Source organism: Scomber japonicus, chromosome 13 (assembly GCF_027409825.1).
Source record: "Scomber japonicus isolate fScoJap1 chromosome 13, fScoJap1.pri, whole genome shotgun sequence".
In the NCBI taxonomy this organism is placed as follows: Eukaryota; Metazoa; Chordata; class Actinopteri; order Scombriformes; family Scombridae; genus Scomber; species Scomber japonicus.
The window spans coordinates 29,603,519-29,619,617 of NC_070590.1; the positions used below are offsets into that span (position 1 = coordinate 29,603,519).

A 16,099-nucleotide genomic window follows, 5' to 3' on the forward strand; every position below is an offset into this window, starting at 1 on the left:
TCCAAAATGACCACCAGCACACTATTAGAGAGCATGAATGTAGTGATTCAGACCACATTGACTCATTGAAAGAAGCTGTCTTTGTATTTCTTGAAAGCAGGTGATGCTTTTTGAATGGGAGTCAGTTGGAGCATTTATTAACATTTGGTTTTAGTTTTGATTTTCTCTATTTTAGCACAAATCAGCCATGTAGTCTCACAAACTTATAACTTTATGTAATTTGAAGATTTTTTAAAATCACAAATGTGTTTATCATGAATGCAGTGAATCAACAGAAATATCTAGATATTTTATTTGCTCCTGGTGACAGGAACAAGTACCATCAACAGTCACAAGAACATGAGAAGGTTGACATAGATATATGTGATATTTGACATGTAATGCATGATGGTTGACATGCAACAAAGGTTCCATGCCAAAGTCAGACCTGTGTAGCAGTGAGTACGGTATGTGCTGCTAGTATTCCTGGGCTGGACCGCCATTTCTTAATGTAACTCATAACAAAAATAAATTGTTTTCCAGCCCCTGCTGTCTTTCCCTCCATTACCACTAAGATGTCCTGACAGTGACCACAGTTCTGGACAAATTTGACATCCTCTCATAATTCCCATCGATGTTGCCAGGCTGCAGTGAAATATGTGGTTGTAAAAACACATCTGATTATGGAAATATGCTCTAACAAGATTCTTGATGCTCTGGCTACAGATTATGCAGATCCGAATACATCAGCAGGTTCCAAAAATACAGCATGATTGTCTCCCTTCTCTGGTTTAGCTGACTGAATCTGGTGCCAAATGTATGTGCTTTGTAAGCAGCTAGGCAACCCTGGTATTCCAGCTTTTTCCAGCCTTGTGTCTAAGAGCCTATTTGCAAAGAAAGGTAACAGCCGAAGCACCACCACACTAAAGAATGAAGTATTTAATTTTCTATGTTAAGAAGGCAAAACTGGAGGGTGAAATTGATTCATTCCGCCAATGTGGAATTTTCCATGTTTGAGAATCTGGATGTAGGAATAAACTTATTTGTTTCCATAGAAAGACCCTGCTTACCTGTGTGTGTGACTGCTTGGAAAAGGAAACAATGGAGGAAATCATCCACCCTGATAACACAATTGAAATCCAGGCTTCACATATACTACGCCTCTCCGGTGTGCTGGTGTCACTGACAGAAAAAAAAAAGTCCATACAGGATAGTCATACAGTTCTTTTGAGGGTGCACAGTCTCACAATGCATTCGTTAATGCTACTGTTGCTACTGCTACTGTTTTTACTGACATTTTTTAGCTCTTGACTTATTGTCTCTTCTCTGATTTGTATGATGTTTTTTTCTGAAATGTTTTGACAAAAACAATAAAAATGAAACCGGCTAATGCTAATGTTATTAACATTATTAAGCTCTAAATCATTTACAAATTCAATGATGTCATACAGTTTTATGGAGTGTGTAGCAGTTAGATATGAATAAAAACATACAAAAAAGCTGCTTTTGTTTAGATACTGTTTTATTAAGGCTAAAACAGTTATTGTGAAACCCATCCAATTACAAACATTTGTAGTCTAAGTCACATGACCCTAACCCTAACCCTAACCCTGCATACTACATCACTCATAATACTGCAGTACTTTTACAATAATACTGCATACTACATCACTCATAATACTGCAGTACTTTTACTGTAATACTGCATACTACATCACTATAATACTGCAGTACTTTTACTGTAATACTGCATACTACATCACTCATAATACTGCAGTACTTTTACAGTAATACTGCATACTACATCACTCATAATACTGCAATACTTTTACTGTAATACTGCATACTACATCACTATAATACTGCAGTACTTTTACTGTAATACTGCATACTACATCACTCACAATACTGCAGTACTTTTACAGTAATACTGCATACTACATCACTCATAATACTGCAGTACTTTTACTGTAATACTGCATACTACATCACTCATAATACTGCAGCATTTTTACAGTAATACTGCATACTACATCACTCATAATACTGCAGTACTTTTACTGTAATACTGCATACTACATCACTATAATCCATTACAAGATAAGTATTATGAGCGCATAATACTTATCTTATAATGGATTCTTTTTTACATTGCTGTAATGGTACTTCTACTTAAATAAAACATCTGAATACTTCTTCCACAACTTTAACATAAACAGATTACCCCAAGTGCAGTACCAGCAGCCTCCTGTGGGAGATGCAACCATCCTCCCATCATCTTCAGGTCATGATAACAGATATTGCTCTTATTGTCAATACATAGACTCTCAACTAAAAAAGGCATCAAAGTGTTTAGTATGATCCCCAGGGATTCAACACTTACTTCATGAAGGCTCATGTTAGCATTCTAAGGGAATCTGTATTTTAAAGAAAAGGAATCAGGACATTGTTTCTGGTCCATCATAAAGACTCTGGCTGTGCTGGGTTGGGTTTCACTAATAACCCTTAAGGTATGGTTCACGGAACACCCTGCGTAAAAGAATTGTTCCCATACAGTGAAGTTAAGGTAGACACACCAAACTGCATTGACCTTGTTTCTATCCAATCCTAAGAAAGAGTCATGGCTATAAAAGCATCTCCCACAACTCTATACATTGTTCAAAGCGAAGAAAAGGAGGACAGGAGTGGGACAGTTAAGGTGGGTGCCATGTAAGGTAACAAGGATCTTCAATCAAAACATCTACAGGCTATTCTGGTGCATACTTACATATTTCTTACTGTTACAGATATGTCGACTACAAGGAAAGCAAAAATGAACCTTCTTAGCTTTCTCTTTTTGGCATCCATGGTGGCCAAAAGCAGTCAGTTAACATGCTTAAGTGACCTTCGACGTCCAGGTACAGTATGCCTGCTGCTGTGTCCTGATGTGTTTGTCATCTATACTGTATGCAGGTTCTGATAACATGTTTACGTTCACTTCCAGCTTATGTGAAACGTGAATTCAAGTCCTAATTGCAGGAAAAGCTTATTGATGGAGCTTCCCCTCTCTTATAGAGTACACTGACATCTCAGTTGAATGTGGCACATCCTCGATCAGCCTGGCTATCCTCATCTGCCCTGTCATCTACACCGGCTACAACGAGTCTCTGCTCATAATCAACCAAATGTCTAACAAACCGGAGTGTAAAGGAACCTTGGACGAATCTGTCACCCCACCAGTTGTCCGGTTCACTTTCCCCCTCAACATGACCAATGCTTGTGGCAGCACCTTCGTGGTTAGTAGAGTTTGGAGGAGGAGTAAAAATGGGGGAGAATCCATATATATTTTCTCAAAGCATCCTCTTTTTTTTGTTCTCTGTGCTTGAACTTACTGTAAATGTTGCCTCCAGACCACCAGTTCACCTGGCACAGGGATCTTTGCTGACTTCTCCAACATCCAGACGGTTAATGTCAGTGGTGTGGTGCGCTCCAATGATCTGACCACGGGGGTAGTCACCTATAATGCTGAGCTGAGCTATTATTACTCCTGCGCTTACCCTCTGGAGTATCTCATCAACAACACCCGGGTGGATGTGTAAGATCTTTGCTTTTTCCCTCCAATTACTTTTTTTTGACATGGACATGTTGTTACTTGGGGACACTTGGTTTATTTTGACTATTCTGAGGGTAAATATTATGAGGGTAAGTATTCTAGTCGGTTTTTGAGGAATTTTACCATTTTTCTTACTGAACATAGTCAGACAGAGGCCTGTTTCTGAAGCTGTTACTCTTTCAGTGCAGTTCAAAAGCATGTTTAATTGAGATATTAACCTTTTGGCCTTATTCGTCTTTTACAGTCTAGTCATTTATATTAGTAAAGAAATTGGATTGTTACAAAATTCTGAAACTCGTTTCATTTACATGCAAACACCACAACACACAAAGTTATTAACCCTATTTTAAAACATGCAAAGAATGAAAATTTTCACCACTGAAGAAGATGTATTATTTCTCTGCTTTTGAGACGTGTGACTAAAATAACAATTCAACATAAAAGATTAACTAGCCATGAACTACATGGGTGTGTTTGGCTGCTATTTGGCATAGTAAATAGAAGACAAAAAAACAACCTCTGTGTGCTCTATGTGTAGCTGTTGTGGTCACCAAAATATGGGACACTTGCCTTTGGTGATACACATCTGTCCTGATCAAAGTCTTTGGGAAAATGAAACTGGTCTCTCTGGCTGTAAATGTATATAGCCTATTCTCTTGTATTGGTGGGGATAATCTACATCAGACATGTTTCATCAGGCAACTCCTCCCTGTTTGGTTTGTCTCTTTAGGTCAGCATCCTCCATTGCAGTGGAGGACAAAAATGGAAGCTTCGTCAGTACATTGAGCATGGAGCTCTTCAGTGTAAGTTAGGACAGGTGTTCTATGGTGAGATACTGGCTGTCAGGTCAGTATGTCTAACACTAATTTGATTCATTAAAGCTGTTCTATTACAGTTATTCCTTGTAATTGGCTATGTTGATATTTACTAGTTTTCAATATTAAGACAAGATATATTTCTTGATCACATGACCCAGTCTGTTGTGTTGCAGGCATTACATAAAATAGCATACATGCCATCATGTATTGTGAAATCTAAAGCTAGAAGTACAAAAATGAGACACGTATGTGACCATTTAAACTACTCAATTCAATGTACGTCTACTTTAGTTCAAATCAAATCGGTTCAGTGCAATTGTGGATTAAAACACATTACACACTATGACAAACCAGAACCAGCCAAGAAGGACACACCAGCTTCTCAAATGAACTGTTTAAAATGTGAATAATAACCAGCAGCTGTAATGTTCTGTTGACAGGATGTCGATTACACCAAGCCCCTGGTCATGCCACAGCTGGGCTTAGAGCTGAGGACCAAGATATATGTCCAGGTCCAAGCAGTCAACCTGACTGATCAGTAAGAGCACCCACCTTCTGACTCTGGTCTTGTTTGTAAGATTAGATAAGCTTTGCTATTATGTGGTATTATGTTTATCAGGAGAAAAGGGGTACAGCACCACCTCTGATGCCTATTGTTCTTACCCCTCTAGGTATCATGTCCTCTTGGACCGATGTTATGCTTCTATATCTCCTTATCCCACCAGCTCCACTTTCTTCAACCTGTTTGTCTCGTAAGTCCTCAAATCTAATTCTGAAGACACAGTCAAAGCCCATGATAGGTCAACACTGTTAAAAATAATAATAATAATAATATATATATATATATATATATCCAACAGCTGCTCTCGGGACCAGATGACCACCATGCATGAGAACGGGGACAGTCACCATGCCCGCTTCTCCTTCCCGGCCTTCAGATTTGTTGAACAGCAGAACCAAACGTTGTCCACCTACTTCCTGCACTGCATCACCAGACTCTGTGAAATCAGCACCTGCAGTGAATTTAAGGTCAGTGAAGAAAGTGAGATAGTGAAAGAAGATATTGAGCCCTTTTCTCTCCTTCAATGCTGAGAATATTCTTTAGTTAATTACATTCCTTCTTCCTTCATCTGTAGCAATGTAGCAGCAGGAGAAGAAGAGATGTTGACTCCACAGGTGTTTCAGAGGCCACAACTCTATCTTTAGCAGTTCCCATTGTCACCAAGAATAAAAACTGTAAGTATTGCGACATTGATCACAATACTTTGTTACCACAGGTGTTGACATGGTACAGATGGAAAACAGATTTTTAGGTTTTAGGTTTTTATGACCCCATCACAATTTATTATCATAACATAACATTATAATAACACCAGATATGAACAATGCAACCAAATGCACAAGTGTGATTTTACATAATGAAAAAATGGTAATATACAACTAAATATATGTTTTGGGTAAAAGTACACTGAACAAACGATAAGGTTTCATAGTGTTCATAATGTTTTCACTGAATGTTATCATGGGGTTATAATGAGAATGGCTTACAAAAACCATAAAAATGTTTGGTGGGGAATTACATAATCTTAACTGCTGTATATAAATATAATTTAAAGATACAGCATTTTCTAACTGGGATATACTATCATCATTATTCAATCATTATACATGGAATGTAAAACAAGGAAATGTATTGTGTAATATTATGTAGTAGTCTGTATATTCTGTAAATCAAGTTAATTATCTTCAAAATCCATAGGACACTGCTTGTAGCTTGTGTCATTGAGTTTACAGTGAAAAAGAATTCCTCTGAAATGCCTCTGAAACTTTAACTATGTCCAGTTTGAATGCATGGAGGCCCAGAAGGTAACTTTGTGGCATAGTCATACTCATCATTCCAAATACTAATTGTTATTCATTTCTTCCTTTCATCCCTGTCTATCAGCTCTGACAACTAAGGAAGACAGTGTACGTTTAATTCCCTGTAATGCACTTCTTATTAGTTCATCCATCCATCAATTTTCCACCGCTTAGTTTAGCATATGATTAAACATTTAGATTCCTCTTGGAATCTAAATGTTTCATTTGTTCCATCTATCTACTATATCTATGACAGGGGAATGTATTAATAATGAATGTTACCATCAGTTGTCCAGTGGTTGCCTCAAGGCTTTATCTGCCTCACTATGTGCACATGATGATTTGTGTATGATGATGCAATGATGCCTTCACTGAATATGTGTTTACTTGTATTCTGGTTGTCTTGACAGCGGCTGTATTAAGCAATGGTGCGGACTCAGACTCTGGGATGGGTTTTGGGATAGCTGTGGTCATCCTCACTCTGGCCACCATTGTGTTCTAACTGTGGCAGCTGTCTTCTACAGGAGGCTCAGACACTTTTAAAGAAGAGACACCTGTACACACCACTCAACACTAACTAAAGTGTGGACTGAACACAAGCCCTGTGGTGTAGTAGAACTAAGCTCGGCATAATGTTGCTTTCATGATGTTTATTCTCAGGTAGCATGTATGATTTTGTGGTCTTTTCTTATGCTAGTTGTACAATAAATGTACTAGAGATGTTCTAGACTCATTTGAAATGCAAAGGGAGGAGAAAAACCTTTGCACAAAGATGTTTTACTTGTTTTAGTAGAAATGCTGCATCATATAATGGAAAGCTTGAGTGTTATGCACTTGTGCGCTTTGGCTTTGAAAAGCATAAAAGGGAACTACTAGTTTGTAGTGGGGGTAGCAGAATAATACTGAAGATATTTTATCAGCAGACACTAATGTACTAGTAGAAATCTATGTTGAACAAGTGTAATTCATATAGTATTCTACCAAGTTTTAGGAAACTAAGCCAAACTAAATGAGTGATTCTGTTTCAGGGTTGTACATGTGTAATGCAAAGTTTGACATGAGAGAATGTGTTTCAAATGTGAGGCCACTGTTCAATATAATGTTTTCATTATTTAAATGAATATCAACATCAAATGAATACCAGTAAGGTCATCTACATGGACCATTCTCATTCACCTACACATATCTGGAATCAACCATCACATTCAGTCTCACAACTTGCCGTCGTCATCATGTTTGATAGTTCAGGGAGGGATGGTGGGTTTTTGTTTGTTTGTTGTTTGTATTTTTAATAATTATTTACGGTTTAATAAGACAGAATATGTGGGTGTACACTAGATAAAGAATAAAAAAATAATCATAATATCTTCTGCTCTGTCAGACTCTTAGTGTATTTTGGATGTTTGTCACACTGTGTTAGTGGCTTTGTATGTCTGCAAGTCCTGGGTTATTAAAAAAACCTTAAATTACATTATAAAGTCAATTTATTTTACCCCACACACCATCCAGTGATCTTCATATGAACTGAGCTCTTGTTAAACTGTTTCAATATATCTCTATGGCATCCTGTGTTGATAATCCATGTTCACAGTGATCTACAAAGAAAGAGATACACAGAGCTGCTGGATATTGTTCAAATTGTAATTGTCCATGACCCCATTACATTTAAGCCATACTTGTATAGAAAATATAGAAATGTATCTAGTTTTACAACAGATATAAGATCACAATGGAGGTTCACATATCACTGAAACCAGACTCTGTTACTTTCTACAGTATAAAACCTGTTCTTTAACATGACCTTTGTGAGGATGCATTAATAACAAAACATCACATACAATGACTCCACACCAACACCTGCTTCTTTTTGGGTGGGTGGGGTGACTCGAAATTGAATACCACTCTGTCAGAAGTTGGAGTCACAAACAGCTGGTCAAACAAAGACCTTTGGAAATGTCCTAATAAACAGACATCACCACACCTCTCCTTCATTGAACCAGCAGGATACTCAGCAGTACTGTATGGAGAGGAATGTGTTTTAATGACTTAATTTGTTGCCCATAATGTTTATATCACAGTTTGGTTACCATGATCATGGTCAGGCTAACCTCCTATAGTGCTACATAGCAAAAGTTTGTTGTTGGGCCCCTGATGACCCCAAATATACAAATAGTGGTGTAGAAGCCTCACAGTAATGCTATGATGGAATAATAACACCAAGCCCAAGTTTTTTTTGTGCAGTTTGATAAAACAAAACTTTAAAACTATATGTAAAAAGAATGATTAATGCCTTAAAACCTGTTATAGTTGATATTGTACCTCAGTGATGCAAAATTCCAACTAATTTTTAATGGCTTAAATGATTTGCAAACCAGGACTTTTGGGGTCCCTGAGCAATGTGGCCTCTGAGTTGCCCTGGTCATGTGTGCTTACAAAGGGCTGTAATGTATGTAGTACATGGTTGTTAGGGAATTTTCCATCATTAATATGCACTGGGTCAAACTAGGCTTTGCGGTCATAGCAAGGCCTCACCAAATGATAGGGTTTCTATAGCAGCCGAGGTCAGATATGTGTTTGACTGTTTTCCCTGAATGGGGTAGAGGTAACTGGAGTCAGACGTTTGATATAGTGTTGGATGTAGGACAAAGGTCCTGAGTAAGGTCTAAGCAATGTTTTGTCTATAGACCAGTAGACTAAATTCTGTATATTGTAGATGTGTTGGATCTGTCCATATTTGGGCATGGCTCAACCATGGGCATTATCTGTGTGGTTTAAAGTCTATCCCCGGAGGAGAGAAACTTCAGAATTAAAGGAAGCATCAGGGTATGTAACATGTACTGATCATTCATTCACTTCTCCTTGGCCAAGCAAATAAACCTTTTCAATACAAGACATCCTGGACTCCTGTCTACCCTCTCCATTGATGTATGGGCTGCATCATTAAAATCTCTATCAATGGTAGCAGTAATGTTCTGTTGGGGAAATCACATGTCAATGCAAATAATGCAGGCTTTTTTTTAAGTTCAACATGTTCTGTGAGGTAAAAAAACAAACAAAGCATCCAGCATGTTTACAATAGAATATCCTTTATTGTCATTGTACAGGTGTAACAACAAGATTGGTTCCGGATCTCAATAAAATAAAAAATAAAATGAATATTATACATAAAAACAATAAAATACTTTAAGAGCTACACACACACACACACACACACGCATATACACATACATACATACACACACACACACACACACACACATGCATGTTGGATACTGTTAGGTATATCAGGTGCTGAGGTGCTGAGGGTGGGGGTGGGTGGTTAATAGTTCAGGAGCCTGATAGCCCAGGGATAAAAAGTGTTTCTGAGCCGGTTTGTGCGGTTCCTCGGGACCCTGGATCTTCTGCCAGAGGGCTGAAGTTTGAAGAGGCCTTGGCCGGGTGACCCATCTCACCCGGCCAAGGCCTCTTCAGGATCTTCTTTGCCCTGTTAAGCCCCTGAGAGTCTGCAAAGTCCTCCAGGGAGGGCAGGGGGCAGCCAATGATTTTTTGTGCCGACTTAATGACCCCCTGCAGGGCTTTTCTGTCTTTGGCTGTGCAGCCGGCATACCACACCGTGATGCATACAATATGCCAGCACACTTTCTATCGTGGAGCGATAGAAGGTCTGCAGCAGCTTTTCCTCAAGGTGGCATTTTTTCAGTAGTCTTAAAAAGTGCAGTCTATGCTGAGCCTTGCCCACAACCAAAAGTGTTGGTGTGCCGTGTTAGGTAGTCAGCCACATGCACACCGAGAAACCTGAATGAGGAAACTCTCTCCACACAGACACTGTCTATGTGTTGTGGGACGGGGTCTACTCTCTTCCTCCTCCAGTCCATCACCATCTCCTTGGTTTTGCTCGTGTTCAGCAAAAGGTTGTTTGTTGAACACCAGGCTACGAGCCTCTGGACCTCCTCCCTGTACGCTGTCTCGTTGCCGTTGGAGATGAGACCCACTACTGTAGTGTTGTCTGCGTACTTGACAATGATGTTTGAGTGGTGGGAGGAGACACAGTCATGTGTGTATAAGCCATACAGGAAAGGGCTCAGCACACAGCCCTGAGGGAAGCCCGTGCTGAGTGTTTGGGTGGAGGATGTGTGGGGCCCAACCCTCACTGTCTGTGGGCAGTCCGTCAGGAAGCTGTTAATCCAGTCGCAGGTGAGGGGTAGGAAGTCCAGGTTAGTCAGCTTCTTGATGAGAATGTTCGGCAGAATGTTGTTGAACGCCGAACTAAAATCAACAAAAAGCATCCTGATATAGTTCCCCTGTTTCTCAGTGTGGCTCGCAGCAGTGTGGAGAACGGTGGCGATGGCATCAGCTGTTGACCTGTTTGCCTTGTAAGCAAACTGGTGCTGGTCAAAGTTCTGAGGGAGGCAGGAGTTGAGGTGGTGTAGGACTAGTCTCTCGAAGTACTTCATGACCACAGAGGTCAGTGCCACCGGTCTGTAGTCAGAGTGTTTTAATGAGTAATGTTGAATGTTTAAAGAAAAAAAGGGAGTTTATAATGAAAACTTGGCATGTTAATTTTATCTCCATCTCTATCTAACTGGGTTGGAGACATAATTGCAGATGATTTGCAAAACATGTTTGGGTCATTCAGGTTGGGTGGTCATACGAAGAGAGAAGATCAGGTGAGCTGGCCATGCAGGGAGGACACACAGCTGCACCCACTTCTGCACTCTGATGGACCATACAGTGGGAGGCAATGTGATCACTGTGCCTTTTAATATTTCACTTACCTCCCATTTCAAAAATCATGAAATTCTAATTTTGAGGAATGACAGGAGATTTTATATTACTTATATGCTAGAAATGATTTGATGTAGGTCAGAAAACTATCAGCCTAGATGGAAGACTAATCCCAGGTGATACAGTTCAAATGTCCTCTAAAGTGATGTTTGGCAATTTGTGCCAGATTTGCTCTGCATTGCAAAGATAAAACTAATAGATCATATATAGATCGTGTCCATGTACTCAGCTGAAATAGACCGCATTTTTACGTTAAAATACATTCATCTTATCGCAGACTGAATCACTGAGTGAGTCTGCAGAATATCCCATCACCCTTCACCGGCAACACTGCACCACACATCCTAATGAAATTCAAATGTCACTAGTGGCAAATCTTCTGGGCACAAAAATACCATTAAGAACGAAATACAAAATTGCCAAAGATAGAACTCTGAACTGCTGAACAGAAGTTACTGAGCTCTTTAGTGAAAACTTTCTTTTAACAAAAGTTACCTGGTGTAGCTTCAAAGCTGGTGCTTGCAATGTTATTTTGTGTGGGGGTGAAGTTATCATTTACAACACTTTTGGTACAAGTTCACTCTGAGAAATGAGAAATGTCGATTGACAATTCCAATTAAGTCTGTTTGAAACAGTCTGTGACTCAGAATCCCATCAGTATCAAATGTTACCACAGGTTATATTTCTCCATTAGTACAACGGCCTTTTCAATTAACAGCTTCCGCACGTCTTCGCAAACAATTCATCTTTGCTGCAGAGTGTATGCATCACATTAAACATCTCTCATCACTGCAGGGGTCAATAACAAACAGAACATTTCTTATTTTAGCGTATAGGCGAAAGGAATATAATAATATAATATAATATATAATATAATATAAACATCCCAATTTTAAACACACACTGAATAAGCAGCAAATTAGCACCGGGCAATGATCTCAAGATTTCTACAAAGAATAAAAGGTAACCCCTTATTTCATTTACAGTCTTTATTTTCTTAATTTCCCCTTACTCACAGTCCTAAAATCATCACAGACAATAGTTTGACAGCAGAGTTGAAATCAAATTGTCACTGCCCAATTGGACAATAGTTTAGTACTGCTTTATGGTCCTAAAAGAGAGGTTCAACTGTCATGAGAGTAAGCAGATGATGTAAAGTATACGGAGGCCTTTCCTGACTCATAAAAATGCCATGAGCACAGAGAGAGAAAGAAGAGAAAAGAGGAGCAATAAGTCTGAATGTAAAACCAGTGAAACAATAGAAAGCAAAGCTGTGACTAAATCACAGTTAAATGAATTCTGACAGCAACCACTGTTCTGACAGTCTTTAGTCACAGCAGTTACACTCCTTCAGCATCATTTGAAGCATCCCTCGCTGGGATGATAGAGGGATGTTATTTTTGCCTTTTATGACCAGAAACTCAAAACAAAATCTGCAAATAGAGCACACAGTGTTTTTCTGTGTTGTGCAGCCTGAAACAACATTGCTGGTTTACATTACAAACTCATTACACCTCTCTTCTTCACTCTACACATATCCATTCTTATAGTGCTAGTGATTTTATGTAGTTATAAAGTCAAGGAAGACATCTGAACTAAAGATGTGTAACTGGAACAAATGAGATATTATGTCACAGATGGACCCAAAGTCCTGTAGTGAGTCCTTATTTCAGTAAATATAGAGCTGCAACCTCCTAAGTCCAGGTTAATGGTTTTTACCTTGTAATGGCTAAATTAGCAAGGACAAAGTTTCACAGTCCTGCCAACACTGACTCTTGCTGCACTGTGTTTTGTAGCTGTGTTGGTAACTTCAGCCAAACTGGGTGCTTGTACTCACACTGTTTGCCATTGACTTTCATCCACATAACAAGCTTTGTATGACTCTGCCTGAAAATAATAGGATGGAATTCAGTTCTGCTGAAAACTGCAGCATGGATTCAAAGGGGAACTCTGTCAGCAAGATGCTCAGTTACTGAGACGGAGAGAAGTTGAGGTGTTGTATAAGAAAAGGATGACAAGAGAATCACTGAGACTTTGAACCTGCCAGAAAGCAGAAGTGGGCAGCAGCGAGGCTTTAAAGCAGAACTCACCTCTTGTTCACTGCCCATTGTTTCTCTCTCTCTCTCTCTCTCTCTCTCTCTCTCTCTCACACACACACACACACACACACACACACACACACACACACACACACACACACACACACACACTTATTATTGGATAAATCTTTGGATAGCCAAATACTAAGTCTTCAATTTTGACAGATATGTATATATGTTTCATGTCAACACATTTTTTTCCTCCTATGGTAATACCTTACATGAACCAGTAGGAGGCACTTCAATCATTCGTGTGTGTGCTTAGTTTGTGTGATTCCTCACTTACTGATTAACTATAGTTCTAAATCAGTATATTCATTACACTTTACGATTTATTAATGTACTCCCAATACCCCTTGTGTGTGTTGAATTTGAAATTCAGACTTTTAATTAAGGCAGTCTGCTGGGGGTTTACATTTAAAATGAAAATCATTGCTCACCAGCTTCGTTGGTTTGTGCTTTAAAGTCTTAACTGTGTATAGCAGTGGGCCCACAGGGGAGCCTGGAGGAGGTTCCAGGAGGGTCCCTGGCAAACAAAGAATAATAAGATTTCAATATAACTTAATTAACACAAGCCTAATCCAAAATATAGAAAGGCAAAAAATATCCCAATCCCAATTAAAGAGTGTAACAATGTTTCTCTCTGTATGTTTCACTGTCTGCACAGCTGCATCTACCTGGAGACAACAAAACATTTAAACCAGCAATAATTAAAATCCTCCTTTATGGGGATTTGTGCAGCCGGACAATAATATACAGCCTGCTTTAAATATTGAAAGCTGATTTTGCATATTGATTTTTTGTGTAAAATATGTTTATCATGTTTTTATGATATCAAACTGCTCCTGTAGAACAATTGTAAATGTGTGCCTTGTTTCTGCACAAGGGGTACGTGCACTGCACCCTATCCTCCCGCAGTCTCACACTCTCTCTGCATAGTCTGTGTGCGTTTATCGATTGATCAGGTGTGCCATCATTACAGACATCTCAATTTTCTGTATGTTTTCCAGAGGAGTGAGGCAGGGGCACAAGTGAAGGAAAGATGTATGTGTCATGTTCCAGAGCCAGTTATTCCATACCTGTCCACTAGATATCCTCAGTGAGTTTCCCTCCTGCTGTTGACCTGACTGCTCTTATGCTCATTAGCTCCCAGCACGTATAGAGAGTACAGTACTTTCCAATCGGTTGTTGTTACATATTTCTGGTGCCTGCTGATTTCCTGAAACACTTGCCTGATCCTGTGACCATGTGGGTCTGATCACAGTGAACTGCCTTTTATGCCACCTGCTGTGTCTCAGACTGCGTTCCAGTTCAATGCCTGGTTTCTCCAAAGTCTGTGTTTCTAGACTAAAATAGACCTTTTCCACAGTAGACATTTTGATAAGTCATAGCAAGAGAAGCACAGGTGTAAATATTAAAATGAATGATGCTTTAATTCCATGTAGCTGATTCAGTTTCAGACTTTTGGTATTGTGCATGCTGGCTCACTGTCAGGGCTTACTGGGGCACTTGAATAAAACTGAGCCATCGTTAATGTTATTAGTAACACCTGAGCTCTTCTGTGACGAGTCAACATGTCTGCTGGGAAACCATCCAAAAGGCTGTTCCATTCCAAACTCCTTTCTGATATATGCAGCCCTTTTTTGCCAGCCTTTGTGGGACAAACTAATTTTTTCTGGAGACTTGTTGAACATCAGCTAATTCAGCTGATTTCATCAACTTTTACAACTGTAAATTGATTACTGAATGCACCCAGTTTTGGCCTGTCAGTCTAGACCTTTTCATCGTCTCAGCCTGGCCTACAGATGGTTGTTTGCTCTTCTGAACTATTTGAACATGGAATGTGGTAACAGAGACTCTACGTAAGCTTGTGGTAAATATGCAATGCAATTGAAGTGGAAACAGTACTCCAGTGGTCATGGGTAGCAGCAAATAACTTCTGTTTCTACCAAGGAGAATCAAATGTCCTTGTGTGGCAATTGCATTTACAAGCGATAAAGCATTTAGATACCAGACTTTATCTCTTCTCCCATGCTCCATCTAATCTTTTCCATGGAGAAACTGAATGTTAGGTGAAGAACAGAAACAACAAAACACAAGGTCAGTTAGACTGTGAGTGTGACACACGATCCTCACTCTGTTCATCATTATTCATACAGACTGGGTATGGTCACACAGCATTTATATATGGAAAATTAACAATATATATATATATATATATATTTTGTTTAAGGAATTCATATTTGTAACCAATATCTTGTGAACATAACTTATAACAGGTTTAGAAGTCCAATGCCATACGTTGTTTTTGTCTTACTTCAGTGCCACTCAAACTGTCTTCAAATATGGATGTGTTGCACATTTTCATTTTCAGAATAACCAGTAGTATCTGAAAATGTGTGGAGCAAGAACAGTGACAGTTAAATTTTGGCCTCAAAAATAAGTCAGTCTATATTAAACTTTGTTTAATTTTATTAAGTGTCCTCTCTTCCTCCAGTTTCAACACACGAATACAAACAAATCAACACACATACCTGACTGTACTGTGACTAAATCATCTCAACTCAAAGCTCCACCAACACCCCCCCCCCCAAGAAAAATAACCTCATTGACAGAGATGCAGTAAATTAATTTTAGTTATTCAGTCAATGTAGCTATAATATAAATCCAAACTCTCATGTAGCTTAGTAAAAAGAAATCTAATGTAGACTGTGTTCATTTTAATACATTAATATTATATGAATGTGCTGATATCTGTACACATAGAGCCTCAGAGGCAGTGCTGTTGTTCTGTCCAGTAAAAACACCAAGCTTCAAACTCATATTCAAACTAATGTGGCAGCTGCTTCAGATAGATTTCATCTTTGAGGCCAACATTTGTCTTCCAAAAGGAATGATATCATATATCAAAATGCTACATTAAAGCCAGTGGTAAAATACCAAAGAGCTGAATAGATCAGTTCATC

The 16,099-nt window shown here is 39.0% G+C and overlaps 1 protein-coding gene across 1 annotated transcript; it reads left to right on the forward strand.

Annotated features, from left to right (window-relative positions):
- The first annotated feature begins 2,824 nt into the window (after nt 1–2,824).
- Nucleotides 2,825–6,751, forward strand: LOC128370966 (zona pellucida-like domain-containing protein 1). Its single transcript, XM_053331150.1, has 9 exons — nt 2,825–2,876; nt 3,034–3,254; nt 3,369–3,553; nt 4,302–4,374; nt 4,830–4,927; nt 5,061–5,141; nt 5,250–5,418; nt 5,526–5,625; nt 6,660–6,751. Exons 1-9 carry the CDS (start codon nt 2,825–2,827, stop codon nt 6,749–6,751), a joined length of 1,071 nt encoding a protein of 356 aa, XP_053187125.1.
- The last annotated feature ends 9,348 nt before the right edge of the window (nt 6,752–16,099 follow it).

What these genes read in the sequence shown, in the direction of transcription:
- LOC128370966 (XM_053331150.1), top strand. Translation starts at nt 2,825, where the DNA reads ATGGTGGCCAAAAGCAGTCAGTTAACATGCTTAAGTGACCTTCGACGT. An exon ending in AACAACACCCGGGTGGATGT is followed by an intron (nt 3,554 to 4,301) that starts GTAAGATCTTTG and finishes TTGTCTCTTTAG; the next exon opens with GTCAGCATCCTCCATTGCAG. An exon ending in TGTCACCAAGAATAAAAACT is followed by an intron (nt 5,626 to 6,659) that starts GTAAGTATTGCG and finishes TTGTCTTGACAG; the next exon opens with CGGCTGTATTAAGCAATGGT.